At 44.6% G+C, this 18,710-nt stretch overlaps 1 protein-coding gene across 1 annotated transcript in view; it reads left to right on the forward strand.

Moving 5' to 3' along the window:
• CELF4 (CUGBP Elav-like family member 4) overlaps positions 1-18,710 on the forward strand; it is a 710,588-nt gene that overhangs the window by 632,832 nt on the left and 59,046 nt on the right. The window contains exons 9-11 of the mRNA XM_054004192.1: positions 9,643-9,705; positions 11,353-11,433; positions 17,638-17,781. Of these exons, the coding sequence (XP_053860167.1) occupies positions 9,643-9,705; positions 11,353-11,433; positions 17,638-17,781 (288 nt within the window). The remainder of the gene's footprint in view (positions 1-9,642; positions 9,706-11,352; positions 11,434-17,637; positions 17,782-18,710) is intronic.

Consider the following 18,710-nt stretch of genomic DNA (forward strand, 5'->3'; position numbering starts at 1 on the left):
ATACTACAGCTGAGCAGGCAATTGCACTAACACTATAGACAAAGGAAGATCATGACAGTCCCCATCCAAAGCCAGCATCTTCCAAACAACTTTCTTTTATGGTGTATCTCTCATTCTGAAAGTGGCTAAGACTGCTGCTGTATTATGTACATAATCATAGTCTTGCTATGATTATGACTTGCCATATATTGCTTAAATCCTGAATATTGCTTTCAGATGCTCCTTCATACTCCACAAAAAAACCTCAAATGTGGGTTCACACTATTACAGCCTGTAGCAGAATGTTCTTTGTTGCCTGAAAATAGCAAAACTGGACAATGAACACCTCTAGAGGCATGACATCCATATCATTCAGACCCTAATAAATTCCATTAATTGTGCAGTTTATCTACAGGTTCACCTTTCTGATCAGTCATATTATTTTTGCTCCTGCATCCAAAGGACTCCAGAATACCACAGTCTTTATAAAAACAAGTGCATATTACATAATTGTATTTAGTTTGTAATTCCACACTTTTTTCTTCTGTCTTCCCCTGTGCTCTGTTTTCATGATTCCCTTTGACTGGAGAAGGGATGTACATGGTGTCATTTCAGTCAGATTACCAAACCATCCATGCCTTTGTGGCAAAGGCCAGAATACTTTGAACATCCCTACTCACCAGGGCTTTGATCACAGCCCCTGTCCCTACAGGAATTAGCTTTCTCTGTTAATCTGGTCAGGCTATGGATCCATGCATGGCACTAGAAAACCATTCCTAGCAGTCATAACCTTTGCAAGCCAAGGTCTCACCTTCTCCAAGATCAGACAGTACATAATGCCTCAGTGCACTTTTTGCCACAGAGTGAATAACAAGGCAATAAGTATTCCCTCTTCCACTAGTCTGAGCCCCTTTGGAGATTTGACCTTTTTGTGTATTAATTCCTGCCCTTTAATCTTTCAGTTTGCAGACCTATTGAACGTGGCAATGTGTCACAATATATAGTGGGGACAAAGAGCATAATCTGTTGTGCCATGATCTTGTGAGTCACTTTGCAGCAGCACAAGAGCATTTGCCATTTCCACATTAGTCACAGTAGCAGAGATTGCACTCTTCTGCCAAAGCTTCTTAGCCACCCAGAGCCCAGAGCCTCCCTTGTAACCATGTGTGATGTACAGTAACAGTAGACACCATCTGCACTGGCTTCTGCTGTGTCTCACATCATCAGAATTCTGCTCTCTGCTAACAGGTCCTGCCCTGCTGAATTGCATTGTGAGGAAATAGACAAAATTCTCACTCCAAAGATAAAGTCTCTTTGCTAAGAGAAGGGGATCGAGAGATGAGAAAATTGGGAGACCAAAGGGTAGCAAAGAAAGAGAGAGAAGGGACTGGCTGTCAAAAGATCAGTGAAATGAGAGAACTGGAAGAAGGAACAAAGCAGAGCTCCCGGAAATCTGAAGACTGCTCCATAATCTTCTGTCCAGTGATGTGCCCAGAAAGAAGGGGAAATATACCACATAGCATCTCACACCTTCTTACTGCTCCTGGGCCAAAGGATGTCCAACTTGACCAGAGCCAGGGATGGCCCAGCAGTTTGGCATCTTTGTGGAGGCTTAGATGGGGAATAATTTAATGAGTGCTGAGTTCTTCAGCTTCCTCACAAGGGGGAGCAGAGGGGCAGGAAATGATCTCTGGTGATCAGTAACAGAACCTGAGGGAATGGTCTGAAGTTGTGTCAGAGGAAATTAAATTTGGATATCAGCGAAAGGTTATTCATCCAGAGGGTGGTTGGGCACTGCAACAGACTCCCTAAGAAAATAGTCCTAGCACCAAGCCTGACAGGTTCAATAAGCATTTGGACAATGCTCTCAGGCACATGGTGTGACTCTTGGGGTTCCTCTGTGCCGGATTTTTATGATCCTTATGGATCCCTTCCTAATCAGGATATTCTATGATTCTGATTAAGTGCATTTGGTCTGGATTTAGGTTGCTGAGGAAAAAAAAAGCTAAGTCCCCTCAGTTCCTTGTTATCTATTAAAAGTGTGTCACCTCATTTATTATTTTCAGGCACACTGTGGTTCTGTTTCTGACTGCTCACCACTTCCAGGTCTGGCTCTATCTTCCCACTCTGCAGACCCAGTAGAAGTTTCTCCACCACCACTCCCCTTTAGCACACAGTACATCTGGGCTAGCAAGACAGCAATATCCACTTCATACCCTGCTCAGGGTCCATCCCTCTCTGTTGAGGACTAGCTGTCAGTACAAACAGGCAGCCAAGCTTTTATGCCCACATTTTTCCAAGTCACCACTGAGACAGGCAGTAAAGGTGTGCCTCACAGGGGAATTCCTGTTCTGTAGCAACTTGTGACTTTGTAACTGAACCAAGACCATCAAGTCATTTCCCTTGGCTCAACAAAAAGGTATCAGGAACCAATTCCACCCACTGCCAGCACAGCCAGCATTCAGTCCCCATCTGTAATTATTATCATTACCCAAGTTAATTTTGCAGTTTGTCACTTAACAGTGCTGCTGATGGACAGGCTGCTGCTCCAGACCAGTGAGTCCAGTACCAGTCCTGACCACGGCAGGCACCATCCAGTGGCACTGGGCAAGAGCAGGGCTTCACTAGTGCAAGGAGAGGAAAGGACTGACTTGCCACACCCCAATGTCTACCCCGATATTTCAGGCCTGAAAGGTGTTAGACAAGAAGAGTTTAGAGAGGTCATGAATCAGGAGAAGAAAAAAAGTGACCTGCCTGCACCTGTAGATGGTCCAGGATGAAAAACAAACACCACAGCATTTGGTCCAGACATACACTACTGCCTAGAAATGTGCCTGGCACAGATACCCTGAGGCAAAATTCCTCACTACAGGAAATCTTTGGTTCTGTATTGTTTGACCACCCTAAATCTCCAGGTGAGAGCTTTCCCGTTCATATTTTGTATCAGCAGTTCCAAAACTGCAACAGTGAGCACCTGAGGCATCATTATGACTAGGAAGCATTTATTTGACCCATTTGTAACAATCTGCCATGTGCCATAAACCACACTTTATTGGTAAAATAAACAAGTGAAGGAATGCACTCATTAAAAATATAATAACAAGTTGCCATCTTCAACTGTAGTCTAAACCACTTTAAGGATGCCATGTACTTCCAATGACCGTGCTGCAGCTGTAATGAATGAGGTTGTTTGAGGCAGTTGTGTGAGCCTTTCCAGAGCAAAAGTATTTTCTCCTCTGATCTGGAAGAAGGTGTAAACACAAATCAGACTCTGTGCTGATGTCTTCAGTAGGATCTATGTGAGTTATGACCTTGAGCTTTATTTTTAAAACTTACTTAAACTAAGCTCCCCCAAAATACAGACTTCAGAGTGCCTTAAGAGCTATTAAAACCTGACCCTGACTTATGTGAATATGGCCTTTGGCAAAGACAGAGAAGTCTGGTCCTTGATTTTGTCACCTTGACTAGCCATGTCCACCTGTCTGCCTGTTTGAGTCATCTGTGTCTTTCTTGCTTTGTTATCTGGAAGCTCTTCATTGCCAGACATGTCTCCTATCATGTTTTCACTCAGCATCTATCTCAGAAGGAATCTGATTAGGGCTGGGGCTTGGAGGTGGGACTATTAAGAGAATAATAAAGATAATCCTGGTTTCCATGATTGGACTATATGAATTTTATAGAAGGTCCATATGTTGTCCCAAATGAGCACATACAATAGCTGGGGATGCTACCCAAAGGACTTTTTCCTACTAACAGGGTGAAGCAGAGGTTACAAAACCCCTGGATTTCTGTGCTCTTTTGATGTGTAGGGGAAGAGACAGAGGGACAGCATGTCTTCAACTGAGTGGTGTCCACCCCTAAATGGCAAAACGAGACCATAAAACACAGGATCGGCCTCTGTTTTCTGCCAGATCAGCACATTCTTTCTGTTATTGCAGTTATTGTTGTGTCTGAATACCTAATTAATTACAACAGTAAGCGCTAGCTTCTTTAATCACAGCATCAGCTGTCCTAATCAATCTTAATAATATGGAATCTGTACTATGGCACCCATGAATTTTAATCTACATAAATTTCTTAAGACCTCTCGCAAGCTTGTTGTATGAAATGATATAATTATGGATATAGATTAGGGCTGTAGAGAGTGATTTAAATTGGATTTAAGGAGAAGGTGAATAGAGCCCTCCCACTCAGTTATTTATTTATTTTAATCCTGGCCTTCACATAGATTTTTTTTTCTATCATTATGTTATTACCCCCCACACTGACTGAAGAGCACTGCCTCTCTTTGATTGCCCTCCTCCCCCATCCACCTTTCCAAAGGGGTTCGTGGCCAAGCTGCAGCTCCTGAGAGAGGTGTCCTCACCTCGAGGACAGTGAGAAGAAGGAATGAATAGGTGGGGCAGAGCACAGAGCTGAGGATCCAGCTCATAACATGCTGTTTCAGACCTAAATAGGAAGCATCTGTGCAAAATAGACTGAAATAGATGGAACTGAGCATGTCAGTCATGGAATGCACAAGTAATCTGAAGCAAGGAGCGGAGAGAATATCACATAGGAGTAAGATCAGTCCTTCCACCGAATTGAAATCACAAAGCATCTTAGGGGCTGAAAATGTGCCAGGCTCTGCTTTTGTCTTTCAGAAGCACTGGACTCCTCTGTTTCAGAGAGGAGACCACTTTGGCTTTCTCTTACCTGAGCTGGGACAAGGAGGCTGTCCTGTAGTCCACTGAGGGCATTTGAACGCCTCTTTTGCTGGCTCAGGCTGTAACCATCATCCTTTTTCCTCACCAGCCCACTCACTTCTATGCAGATCCTCCTGATTTACACCCCTGAATATGACAGAAGACTCCAGCCCTCTGTCTCCTACAACCAATTTCACTTGGGGCACCCATATAGCAGCTTGTCTTGGACAGACACTGGAATCAGGCTACTGACACCTCAGGAAGGATTCTTTATGGAATATCACTTCAACCAATTTTATTTATTTTTAACAACGTGCTTCATTCTGCCACCTCCATCCATTCATTCTCTGACAAAAGCTAAATGTCAGGCCCAACACTAACTGAAAGCCCCTTTAAAAAGTTGGATTTCAATCTAGAGATATATCAGGAGTAAGAAAGTTTCCTGGTGTTAATTTTAAAGCACTTGTATTTCATGCTGACTTGGGAAATCATCCTCAGTTTTTGGCATCAGGCAGAGGATTTGGAAAGTGACATTAACGGATCTACTTTCTTTGAAGGACTTGGGAGTTATTTCTTGACTTCTGCCTAATGAATAAGTGCTGCCTTCGTTAAATTTATATTTATGGCCATATAGTAGGTCATTGGCTTGTTTTATGTCTCCGGGTTTATGGAAGGTTATCTGCCATGGTCACCTTGTGGCATCTTGGCCAGGACTGTCTTGCAAAGACACAATTGTATCTGAGCAGGATTTTTCCCATGGAGATATGGAAATGATCGAATTAATATAGAGGAGATGTCCAGGGATAAGGCCCTTGCCCTGAGCTGCCAAATGAAGTTACTATTAGCATCTGTTTTCATGGTACACCTTTAGTTTGCCCTGGCAAGGCCAGATCCTCAGCTCCTGGAAAGCAGCAAGGCCACAGGGACTTCCGTGGGGCTGATGTGATTGATAGTTCTCCTCTGGCCTCTCAGGAGCCTCTCTGCTTCTTTTTCTTTCCACCAGCTGATCCTCAGCATTTACATTTCAACACCTTTAATCTCAGAAATGTCTGTATGAACATGACACCTCCATGGGTCTGGCCACAAGGAAATCTGTTTCAGATGTTCTCCCTAGGCACATTTGCACAGAGTCAGCACATCCAAGGTCTTTGGACGATGATACAACTTAGAGACATACTGGTGCTGGTCCAAAAGCTGCTGTAAGGTGCTCTATCTATATCTCTTATCAGCCCTTATACACCTACTTATCTTGTGTGCCACTGCAGGCTTGCACCCTGGCACAGAACAGGACACAGAGGAGCTGAGGTGTTTTCCCAGCCCTGTATGTTTGTGTTCAACTAATATTTCCAGTATCAAAGAAGACTGGTAAGCTGAATGGGGAGAAAGGGTGACTGAGGCAGGCTAGCTCTCCCACTAATGATCTATGTGAAGGCCACCCTGTGAAGTTATGTGTATCTTATGGAGGAACAAAGCAACCCTACCTGATGGTCTCCTTGTGCTGAGATACAGAAAGTACTCATAATTTCCAATCACTTTGAATTTTAGCAAGTGGTGGGCTACAGCCACACCTAACTCCTGTGGTAGATTGACTCTGAATTGTGAGCTCCTCATATAACTGAGCCCTTGATGAACTCCTCATAGGTCATTCATATGAAAGAGGGCTGTCACTTTACAGAACACAGCATGGGCACAACTTCCTCAAATGTCTAATCTGTGTCTTGAGATTCCTGGATCAATACCAGCTGTTGGCTTCATCCATGCTACAGCCAGGAGCACAGGCAGTTATGCTCTTCTCTAGGTCTGATTCATCCTAGAATCAGCATGAATCTAGCAGGGTGAGCAGCAGCATGAAAAGGTGCTCATGGCTGCCCAAGATGCCTTGGTTTCCTGCAAGGGCATCCAGCCAGCCCTGGAGTCTGTGTCCCTGCCTCTTCATAGGCCATGTTGGCCAGCACGGACATGTCCACTGTGCTGAAATCACATCTTCATTTCCTGAGTAAACAGAGTCTTCAAGCTAAGGAAGGCAAGTCCTTCAGTGAGCAGAGGTCGTCACTTTTAAGAGGTGCCAAGTTAAATTCCTGCTAGTTGTGACTCACCACAACTTTGGCTTTTCCCAAATGGCGAAGGAAGGGTATGAGACTACAAGTAAAACAGAGCCACAAGCCAGGAGTTGCTGCCCACCCAGAGATGCTTTCAACTCTCCTTTCAAGAGTATCCAGGGATGGTCAGGTCAGTTAGGGCCCTGTGTGTTAGAACACATACTTAGCATATTCCTTTCCCATGAGGAAGGGATTTCCAGGTTGGAGCAAAGCTAACTGTAACCTTCCAACTGGCTGGCATGTGCTGTGAGCCAAGAGGAAACCCCATGCATGACCTGGGTCACAAGGCAGCCTTGTGAGAAACACTCAGTTACCCTATACACTCAGATACTACCCTAAACACTTAGATATTACCCTTGGTGGCAAGCTTTAGTGTGGAAGGCAGAAAGGCTGCATTTCACAGCCTGTTATCCCAAAAACTTTAAACAAATTATTTACCCAGTTCTAATATTTAATCTTAAAGGTGGGGGATTCTCAGCATATATTTCCTAAGCAGAACTAATGCTAGTTCTGATGGTCAAAGTATGGTTCTAAAGGCAGGTGAGATATCCACAGAATAAGCAGAGTAGCTCTGCAATGATCCATCATTGCAATCACGTCCAGCAGATAGACTCAGCTATAGCTGGGAGGTCTGGAAGCTCCCATGCGTGCCCAGATAAGGCAAGGAATAAAGAAAAGGACCACAGGACAGGTCCTGCTTACTGAGTTCTCTTGTGTCAGTGAAGTGCCAGCCATTGCTAATTATCAGCAGATCAGGGGGGAGAACAATTGTGTCCAAATCAGTGTCATCTGGGGAGGAAGGAAATACTGTAAATGCATTTCCTGAGCAGCAGAGACAATTTCTTCCTCTGTGCAATGAAAGAAGCACAGTTGCCTTGGGGGCAGAGATGGCAGATCCTCTCCTTCACTGCAGCCCGCAAAACCACAGTTAAAAAAGATTTGCTTCTCTCACCAAAGGTTCCCTCACCTTTCTCAGGAGACTTCTTCTACCTGACAGGACTCAAAAAGTCTAAGTTATTATGATCCATTCTCCTAAAGGGGTGAGGGAACTGATGTATTACTCAAATTTTCATAGCTGTTCAGTTTTCTTGTGGAGCAATATGATCAATATTCTATTTTTTGAGGAAAACAGCTTTAAGCAGAGGTTAAAAAGAATAGACTTTAGTTGGTTTCTTCTTCAAGAAGAAAGTAGTAAGGAAAAAAAATGTATTTTCCAAACATTACCTCCATTATTTTCCTGGAACAACTACTCTTTAAAAATGTAGTGTAGAATCTCTAGTCTGCCTGCCACTGACCTCCCACAGGTTTTAATGTATTCTCCTCACACTGTTTTGTAAAAAATGAAAATCCTTACAGTAAGACAGTGCTTTCCCATTTTACATACACATATATTGAAGGACTTGCCAAAAGTCAGCTAGGAAACCATTCCAAGCTAAGACTGCAATCCCACTTATTTCTTCCTATGACTACCCCAACCTCAAAGTCCACATGATCCAGTCATATCCATAATGAACAGGAGCTTCCTCCAAGCCTCAGCCAGCTAATTGGGTTTGCCACCTCAAATTTGGTCCTTTCACCATTCCTCCTTGTATTTTGGGAGAAAAGTGTAAGACCTTGCAAGTTTCCATCATGACCAATGGTGATCTTTAAAGTTAAGTTTCAAGCTGGTATTTCTATTTGTAAGAAAACACTTTATCCGTGTTCCTTGGGTATGTAATACTCACGTATGACAACCTCCCCCACACTTTGCCATACAGTCAGTGTCTTTCCTTGGATAGGTGTATGGCACCAGATTTCCTTCCAAGAGGCCCCCACCTTTGCATCCTCCAAGCCTTGCCTCCAGCCACACCTCTGTGCGGGTAAGAAGGAAAAAAGGTGGGATGGTTGTGGGAAAGTGGCAGTTCCCTAAGGGATCATCCTACAAGGAATAGGTTGGAGGGACTGCATAAACGTAGAACTGTGCAGTCCCAATAAATACAAATTAAACTCATTAGAAGAAGTGAAATATTAGGGCCAAGGTGACATTTGGACTGGAGGTTTAGCCAAGCTTTTCTTTAAATTTTTTATTGATGCAGATAAAGGAAGAGCTTATCCAACACATTTCTCTCTCTTTTTTCTCCCTATCAACCAAAGGAGAAAAAGAAAAAAAAAAAAAGTCTTAACTAGCTTTGGTTGTATTTGAGCAAGACTTCAAAGTTTCACAAAAATAAACAGTTTTAGTGGGGAGGAATGCACACTTGTAAAGAGAGAAAATACACTTTGAAGCCAGCAAGAGACTGCATGCCTTATGCAGAGATTCACAGCATCCTCCCTGGAGCAGACAAGTGGTGTCCCCCTCCCCTCCATGCAGCTTCTTCTCTCTCACTGGGGGCTGCCTGGCAGCAACACAGTCCTTCGAAGGGATGTGGGGATGACAGGAGCCATTGCTTTGTTCTCTTCTCCTTCCTCCTGCTATGCCCCTGTTGTTTTCTGCTCTGATTGAAAGTTTCATGTGACTGTAGCTGTCACTGAGATCTGAGTTTGCACAGCACCTAGCACAGTGTTAGTCCTGGCTTAAGATGAGGGTTCTTTGGGGTTGATTAGTGCCAAAAATCTGCATGATCAGTGCAGATCCATAATTTAAGCTTGGGAAATGAGGAGAGAGGTTTATTTGTCCTCTGCTCCAATATCTCACAGGGTGATGGCTGGGGCACAGAACCCTCTTAGCCATCCTGGGGGGTTCTCTGCATTCGTGTCCATAGGGCAAGTGAGCTGCTCCTCTTCAACCCTCAGCCCCTGGGTCTGTCTGTTTCATAACACATATTGATGATAAAAGATATGGGGAGAGTGCCTATCATGTTTTAATCCCTTAATTCCTTGTCTCTCTTGTGTCTCCACAGCACAGAGCCCCACTGCAGCAGACCCCTTGCAGCAAGCCTACGCTGGAGTGCAGCAGTACGCAGGTCGTTAGTATTAACACTTTCTCCCAATAAACCTTTTTCTTCTCTAAAGCCATTACCCTCTGAACACACCTCAGGGGGCTGAGGGAAGGGAAGTTTGACTGATACAGGGACAAGCTGGGGGCCACAGACTCCCTGATTCAATTTGCACGAACATAAGACATCCAGGGTGTTCTCTCCCAAAGGAGGCAGCCTCCTACCTTTCCCATGGAAAGGCTCCCACTGACCTGCACCCCAGTGAAGCTTCATCAATAGAACTGAGTCTGGTCTTAGCACAGTGCACAAGGGCAAAATCAGGCCACTGCTTTGGAGGTGGCTTTCTAAAACAGATTTCCTTAGTGCTGCAGCAAAAAGGGAAGATGGGCAGCCAGACCCTGCAGAGCCACTGCTGCTAGTGCCTGGCAGGGCATGGAATGCCTGCACACACCCGTTTTTTTAGGGTGAGTCTACTGGCCATGCCTCACTTAATCAGTCTGAGGCTGGCTTAAGAGCTACCCAATCATCCCCCCGCTTCCCAGCAGATTTCACCACAGCTCCCCGTGGTTCAGCCTCCACTCGAGCTGCCCTGTGTGCTGAGCAGCTCCTTTGCAGTTGATGGACTGACACCAGCCAAAGTGACCTGGTGCAGACCACGACCCTGCCGTGTTCAGCCTCCCCTCACAAGGTGTCCATGGCCAACACTGCGAGGAAGCTGCCACCCCAAAGTCATTATTTCCTGTGGTAACTGGAGCAATCATGGGTTCCTGCTGAGGAATGGCTATTATCTTGTGTCAGCGCTGTATCTGGAAACTTAATTTAATTCTCCATGTAGGGCTTCATTTGCCGGTGTTTTAGTTATTGTCATTTATTGCTTGTGAGGTTTGATAGATGGGAAGCAACTCAACCCTTTGAGCTGTTAATTAACCCCTCTGCACACACATGGCCTCTATCCTCTTCTCTCTGGTCTTGCAGGCGACCCATACTCTGTATTTTTAGCAGCAAGGCACATCATCTACCATCTGTGGTAGTGAATGGCTCCCCTTGTTTGCTTGGTGGGGGAGCTGAGATGGGGAAAATTGTTTAATTGCTGCTCACTGTTTCCACTGTGTTTGTGTGTGAGAGAGGAAGTCTCTACGGGCATGAAAGAAAATGTGTCTCTGAGAGTGTATGTGCAACTGTGTCTATACAGCCTGTGGGCACATGAAGGGGAAAACACATGTGTGAACTGTTTTCATGAGCATGGGAGTTAATCAGGGTGCCCGAGATGAGGCGGGGGAAAGTTGTGCGCATGCTCTGCACACAGCTGTCAGCATGAGCACTTCTGCGCTGAGCTCGTGAGTGAACTTGTTCCTGTCACCACATGGAATGGCTGCACATCTCTGCTGGGAGTGGTTTTAGCAGAGCCCCTCGTTTACACTGCATGGGTCCCCTGGGTGTCACTGCTGATGGAGCTGGAGGGAGGGAGGGAGGATGCTTCAGCCCCTGTGACACCTCCTGGAGCACAACCATGGCTCTTACACCACACCTCAGGCTGCATGAGATGGCCCTTCACGGAGCCAAAACACAGGGGCGAAGCCCACGTCTAGCTTGGCGTGGCGGTTTGGAGTGAAAGTTCCTTGCTTCCCAGCACTGAAATCTGTCCTTTCTTTTTCCCCTTTCTCTCCCCTTCAGCTGCTTATCCTGCTGCTTATGGCCAGATTAGCCAAGCGTTCCCACAGCCACCTCCCATGATCCCACAGCAACAGAGAGAAGGTAAGTAAAAGTGAAGTCCTCCTTTGTGTCCCCATCTCATTGGTTCCCCTCCCCATGCGCCTAGAGCGTCCATTAAACACCCAATTGCTTTGAATGCCTGGTCCACTGAGTTTTCCTCCATTTCCATATGTGCATGATGTCACTGTCACCAGCGGTACTCTGGTGGACCGTCCATGTGGGGAACTGCTGATGAGACCTCTTCAGTCCACTGGGAGGAAAGCATGCCAGTGTGCATGGGACATGGAAAGACCAGCTAGCAACATAGCCATAAACATCCAGTGGGGGCCTCTGTTCGAGACAAGCAACAAGAATGCAGATAAAAATGCAACTGTATTGGAATAAAGAACTTTACAGGAAACAAAGCACTAGTGGCCCTTCATGAAAAGGCAGTAACGTCATTTCAGACACCTGCTGTTTGAAGAACAAGGATTTGTTATTTAGAGTAGCTGATCTAGTCCTTTCAGCTTTTCAGCCTCCACCAATAATCTGGAAACATCAGTCAGATCTTGCAGAGCACAAGCCCTATATCAGGATGAGAAAAAACTTGTAGTTAAAGTTCCTATTTCTTTGCAATGACTATGAGAGTTGCCTGGGTAATCTACTCCACAGGACTGGATGGCTTCACAGAAGACATGAAGAGTAAGGAGAGGTGAATTTACCATTTTTGCATGTAAATGCCTTGGGAGAAAACTGTGCCATGTAATATTTCCTTTACAGTCAGTGAGGAGCAGTGGAATCCTCAGAGGCAATCCACTTGGGTGGCTCCAAGGAGGACTGCTCCCTTTTGATGAGAAGGAGGGGTATGCTTGCCTGAGTGAGACATTAAAGTCAGGTGCTCCAGCTTAGCAACTCTCATTTTAAACAGTTACATTTTAAATTTTATCCTCTATTAGATTGCTAATTCAGACATACTCTATATTATATGTGTTATTATATGTATGTAATTACATTTAATATATTATTACAGTGCAAGAGTCAGAATGAAATGAATCTAGATTACACCATCAGACTAAAACATTCTGATGATCTAAAACTACTTTGGGGGAGAAATCTCATTTTGTAAGAAAATTAGAAATGTCATCATTTCCATCTAATTTGGAATTAATTTTTTTCTATGTCAGAATTTCCTGGGGAACACAACTTCCAGCTCCTGATTAGCTCTAGTACATGTCCCTGCTGTGAGAACAGATGCACAGACCTATCGTATCATTACAGAGATGTTTCCCCCATGCTGAAGGACTTTGCTTTTTATTACTTACTGGGGCTAGATTAAGCACAGGACAAAATGGCGAGCAGATCATTGCTCAGCAAAGCGCCATGCCAGGAACCACCAGAAGCAGGGGGAAGCTGTGGTGTACGCTTGGAAGACCCTCTGACTGTAGACCCCTGTGTTCACGAGGCATGGTGTGTCTCTGTGGGTTAGGAGTGAGTGTCACCCAGTGGACAAGTTATCTCATAACTCTGCTCCTTCCTATAAGCAGCTGGCATTGAGGATGAGGATGGCTGGGGGACAGCCATATGTGATGAACCACCAGTCCAGTGCAGGTTGCCATTCCCAGTGTTCCTCATTTTCCTGCAGTGCTGAGAGGCTGTGTCTTTCTCTGCTTCTTGCTAGAGGAATGTTCGCTAAAGCACAACACTCCCCTTTAGCAGAGGGTCAAGACCTTTAAGCATGTCTAACCTTTAACAGGAAAACACAGCAAGAGAGAAGGAGGGAACTCAATAATAACAATAATGCTCAGTGCTGAGAAGAGTATTTTGGTTTGCAAGGATGTGCACAAACACTGATTCGCTAGCGAACCAGCCCTACCACCACAATAACACCAGTGATCACATTGCTAATGATAATCTTAGCTCTCCACTCCTGAATCCCAGTTGGATAACAACCCCGGGGACATTTTGCTGCTGCAACATTCCTGTAGGGATGAGTCATTACTTCCACATGAGCACTGAGGCTGCCGGCAGCTGACAGGGTGTATAGGGTGGAGCTGATCCAAAACTATCAAAGCTTAAGATAAAATCTTGATTCAGGCCATGTCAACCTCACAAAACTTGGAGGTAATTTTAAGTCTGTATTACTCATCTTGATGTAGTTTCTGAAACCAGGAAGTACAACTTCTTGGTACAAGTTTGTGACTCTTATCTGTGCTGTGCTCAAACATTCTGGGGAAGCAGAAGAGGCAATGAAATTCCATCCTCTGAGTGTTTGCTGTCGAGGTGAGGTGTGCAGCTAACCAAAGTGCTGCAGCCTGACTTCATACAACCTCATGGGTTAGCCCAGTTTTAATTACTGTTAGAAAACAAGCCTCATCATAGCCTTTCCTCATGACATTTTCTCCCAGTGCTGGGATGCAATGATGTGTAGCTGATATCAGAACAGGTATATGGAGTTCACTTATGTTGAAGGTGGGCAGGAAGGGAGAGGCTGGGTCTGCAGCTGTCCCTGTGCTAAAAAACTGACAATGAGCTCAAGTGTGAGGAGCACAGGCAAAGCAATGGCTTATCAATGCCTCAGCTCAGGTCCAGCTGAACCGGAATGTGGTTCTGTGCCCTTAGTCACAGGTTTTTCCATTATCCAGCATAGTTTGCCTGTAATCTACAGAATATCTATAAACTGTGCAGTCCTTAAAGCTTTTCTTGCTTTTTTGTCTGAATCAAGGCTAACTGGTCTTCTTGTTTATAAATGAACCAAAATGTATATATGTCATAAAATGTATACATGTCATAAAACCAAGAGCCATGGCAGACATCAGGGTTGAAATGAAACTTCATTTTTTTCTGATGATGTGTGGTGGGGGTTAGATTTCAAACTACACTACAGCCCTTTTGAAAACAAAAGTAAAACCTGTCATAAATAATTTTATTATTGTTTTCATCCATGAATTGCTAAGTATAGTGTTCTTCAATAATCCATTAACTCTGTCCAAAACAAGAACTTTTTCTCCAAAAAAAAAGTTGGACTCTTTATTAAGAATTTTCCATACCAACTGTGGTTTTTCTCTTGTTCCAGTATCCTTAGCAAGCACCTCAGAACTCATTGCATTTGTGCACTGAGAACTGACTAAGATCTTTAAAGTGTCCTGAGATGAAAAACAAATGGGATAATAAAATAGTTTGTGCTGGAAGGGACATTTAAGACCCTCTAGTTCCAACCGCCTGCCATGGGCAGGGACACTTTCCACTAGATCAGGCTGCTCAGAACTCCATCCTCCCTGGCCTTGAACGTTATCAAGAATGGGGCATCCACAACTTCTCTGGGCAACCTGTTCCAGAACCTCACCACCTTCATAGTAAAGAATTCCTTCCTTATGATCTTGTCTTTGGTTTCTTACAAATGTACCTAAGTGTACAACAAGACAGACATACACACAATCACACAGCCTTCTATGGAGTGCCCAAGTTAACTTGAATCAGGCAAAAACATATCAAAAAAAAGCTAGGAGGTCTAAAGAAGACAGATCTTGTTTTGTGGGTTCTTTACCAAGGGCTCTGGCTGTGACAGGTAACTTACAGACAGATTTAACAAAAAATCCCTTGTTAAATTCTAAAGGCAGAAATTTCATATGTGAGAGCGACAAAAAAAAAAATCAAACTACCCATTTTTGGTTTGGGTTTTTTTTTTTTTTCTCAGAAGCAAGTGAAGTTTTTCAGCATTGGAAGTTAGGAAAAACCCCTCTGTAGCTGGAAACAAAGTGAGTTCAGCCATGAATGTCTGGGTCAGTAGGGGAAGCCACAGCACAGGTTTCCCAGGCACATTTTAGAGCTAAGCTGGTCTTTGAGAATGCTCCCTGCTTTTTCATAACATCCCTGGTATTTTCTTTTTTGGTCTCTGAGTCATGTGGGGAAAAGATGATTTCAAAGTGAACTAAGGGCTCTTCTTGAGCCCAGGCTAAAGGTGGTGTAGTTAAAGTTGTGTGCCTCCTGCCTTATGCCTTGGTAGGTGTTTTCAGCTCACACAGGCAGAATCCCTACTCATGCACAACACATCCAAGACCGCAGGAAATGCAGCTGGTATTTTTGAAAGAATTGGCCAGTTTTACAGTGCAAACTGCTGGCTCTGGTGATGTCAGTGGGAATTTTGCCACCAACTGCAGCAAAGCCAAGATTTTACCCATTTTATTATAATGTGGATCTCAAATCCCACAGCAGAAGAGCTCTGGGGCACGTTCAGATGAAGGAATGAATTTTTTTCCCTGTTATTCTGGACTGTGGTCTGCTCCTGGGCAGAATTTTCTCAATTTTAACAGACACCTAAGGGGGTTAGTGTTTGTTTAACACTTTCAGACTGTTTCATATCTAGTTTATTATGCCAATAACTCTGTATTGTGTGGAAATGGATGGCAGCGAGGATTGGAAAAAGGATAGTTGCCCAGTGAGAAGACTAAAGAAGAGGCAGACGGGAGGTGGGGGGAAGCTGGAAAAGCTTGGCATGAAATAGGGGAGTCTGATTATGGGCCACTGAGGTTCAAAAGTAATTTGGCTAAGCAGATGACCGGGTGCCTAATTAGTTAATTATCCCACTATACCACTATCCCCCCCATTTGGAAGAAACCCTGTTACCATCCTCATGACCTTTAGGAAATGCACAAGATGCAAAGGATCAGCTGTTCCTTCATGACAGTCCTTTTAGCAAATTAGTGGGGAAAATTGTGCTTAGCAAATATTCATTAGGGCTTCATTTTCCATTAATCCAAAAGGAAATGTGGAGAGCCTGTGACTTCAATCATGCTGAGGCCCAGGAATTTTAATGAGCTTTAAATGGGCATCTGCCAGAATCCTGACTTCGCCGTACTTCTCTTGCCAGCCGGGGGGATGAGTAATGGGTAATAAAAGGTGGGAGCATCTAGACGAACTCCTCTCCCTAACAGGAAAGGCAAAGTTGTAATTTGCTGTGTTATGACACTGTAATTATGCCCTGATGAAGAAAACGAGAATATTAAAAATCCCTTCCCTTCCCCACACTGTGCCCCAGATGTAAAAAGGGGAAAGTTGACTGAGTCAGGTCACAGGGTTGTAGGCACATGGGCTAGGGGGAAGGAGGAAACCCTCCTTCTCTCTGACCTCTAACCCTTTTGGCAAAGGGCACACAATGTATCCCCTTCATCTCGATCCCTCTGTGTCAAGCAGAGCTGGAGTTACCTGTCGAGGTCAGTGCAGAGCTGGGCAGCAGCTGGAAGTACCTTTAGAAATAAAATGATGAAAAAAACAATCCCTGTCTCATCAAACTATACAGTTTTTTGCTGTTGAACACTGCAAAGGTTTTAAATGTTTATTTTTTTTAACAAAACCACTTGGACACACCTTTTTGACTGTTGCTCAAGGACAGCATACATAAAAATAAAAGTCAGGTTGAAAATTTATATTCTAAGCTATTCGACAAGAGGCAGGTTTGCCCTCTTCTGCCCCAAAACTCAATTTCAACAGAATATTTTTGAGGGTCTCTACTTTAATTTCATATTCCAGCTAAAGACACCTCTCTGGATGTTTTCCAAAACACCCTCTGAAATCGGTAAGAGTATATGTTACAGGATGGAGGCAAAAAAGATAACCCCTCTTGTCTAGTAATTTGGATTTAAATCCACCTAAAAAAATCTCTCCTGCAGAATGCTCTAGAATGGAGGACATGGCCTAATTGTCCAGATGTGGGGGAGTCTTCAGGCTGAGTCGAGCTGGGGGGATGAAAGTAAAATTCTACAAAACAAGATGAGCCTGTGGGTTTGTGCATATCTTTCTGCTTATTATCATCATTTGTGTCAGGTTATTGTCATCATGCAGATTCAAGAAGGACAATGAAACTTCTGCATGCAGACACTGGGAAGAGGCAAGGGATAGTGTGGGTCATCCAAAACTCTGCAGATTAAATAAGATTATGAGGAACAAATAAAATCTATGAACCACATTCTTTCATTCCCTGTGTTCTTACTCCTCCGTTCTGTTCTTTCCATGGCCACATGTGCTGGTGCATTCCTCTCTCTCTAGATTTTATCCTGGTGTCCTGGGAAAACTATTGAAGTTACCATAGCCTCTAGGTGACTTCTTGAGTTCCTGGTCTTCTACTTTGTCCATTCCTCTGAGAGTCTACAGGCTGCTTCCTAATGTGACCCCTCACCAGTCAGAGAGAGAAGATGCCAAAGTAAATCTCCACCATGTACTTTCTCGTATCTTATTTCTCTTCATTCATGGGTCTTCTTTTTCTCTTGATAGGACCAGAGGGCTGTAACCTGTTTATCTACCATCTGCCCCAGGAGTTTGGGGATGCTGAGCTGATGCAGATGTTCCTGCCTTTCGGTAATGTCATCTCCTCGAAAGTGTTTGTGGATCGGGCGACAAACCAAAGTAAATGCTTTGGTGGGTAAAGATAACAAAACAATTAGATTCATCCAGGAAAGGGCTTTCTCTGAATACTTTACCTTTCAAACTGCTTTCTTTCTGCTTAAGCTTTATGATTTCTCTCAATTTACTCCTGTCAATACTTTCCCTCTTCCTTCTTTCTCTCCTGATTGTCTCATGCTCAGAGTTGTGTGTGCTGCTTAGAGGTCAAGGTTTGGCATCGCACCAGCAGCAAGATGCTGCAGACACTGGTGCGGTCAGAAAATACCCCACTTGTAAAGGGAGGTGGGGAGGGTGCAGAAAAGATTAAAGCAACTGGAGCAAAATGGAGGGGGCTGGGCATAGGTGAAATTATGAGAACAGCAGAGGGATCATGTTGCAGAAGGGGAATTTCTGTACATAAGGCAAAGAATAAACAGGTCCTGGGGTTGAAGGGAAGACAGAGCCGTGGGGGCAGCTCTCCTGCAGCTGTGATGCATTAGAACAGAAGGGGATAAGGGGTGAGCCTCTGCTGAGAGCCTGGTCTTCTGGGGGATGATGGCTGCTTGGTAGATCACATTCAGACCTGTTCTGGCCTACTGGACCTGAGGCAGCACCCCAGCAGATACAGATGGGCCAAGGTAACCCCATGCCTCAGCTGACAGGCCGGGCTAAGAGGCTGGGTTTGAAAGCTGCACCTGGCTCTCACAGCTCTGGCCTCAATGCTGGCTCTACCCCACCAGCTGGGGCAGAGAAAGGGCACAGCCTGGAGCTGCCTGTGAGCCCCAGGCAGGGACACCTTGAGCTACATCCACAGTGGGAGGGCTCAGCCAGCCAACAGCCATGGAGTGATGCATGTATGGGCTCTCACTGGGATACCACCTTTTGCAAAGCTGAGGCTCCTAAGGGTCCCTTTTGGCAGTGTGGCAGCATGGGGACCCTGCCACATTTGATCCCATCACACCTGG

Source organism: Vidua macroura, chromosome Z (genome assembly GCF_024509145.1).
Source record: "Vidua macroura isolate BioBank_ID:100142 chromosome Z, ASM2450914v1, whole genome shotgun sequence".
Classification (NCBI taxonomy): Eukaryota; Metazoa; Chordata; class Aves; order Passeriformes; family Viduidae; genus Vidua; species Vidua macroura.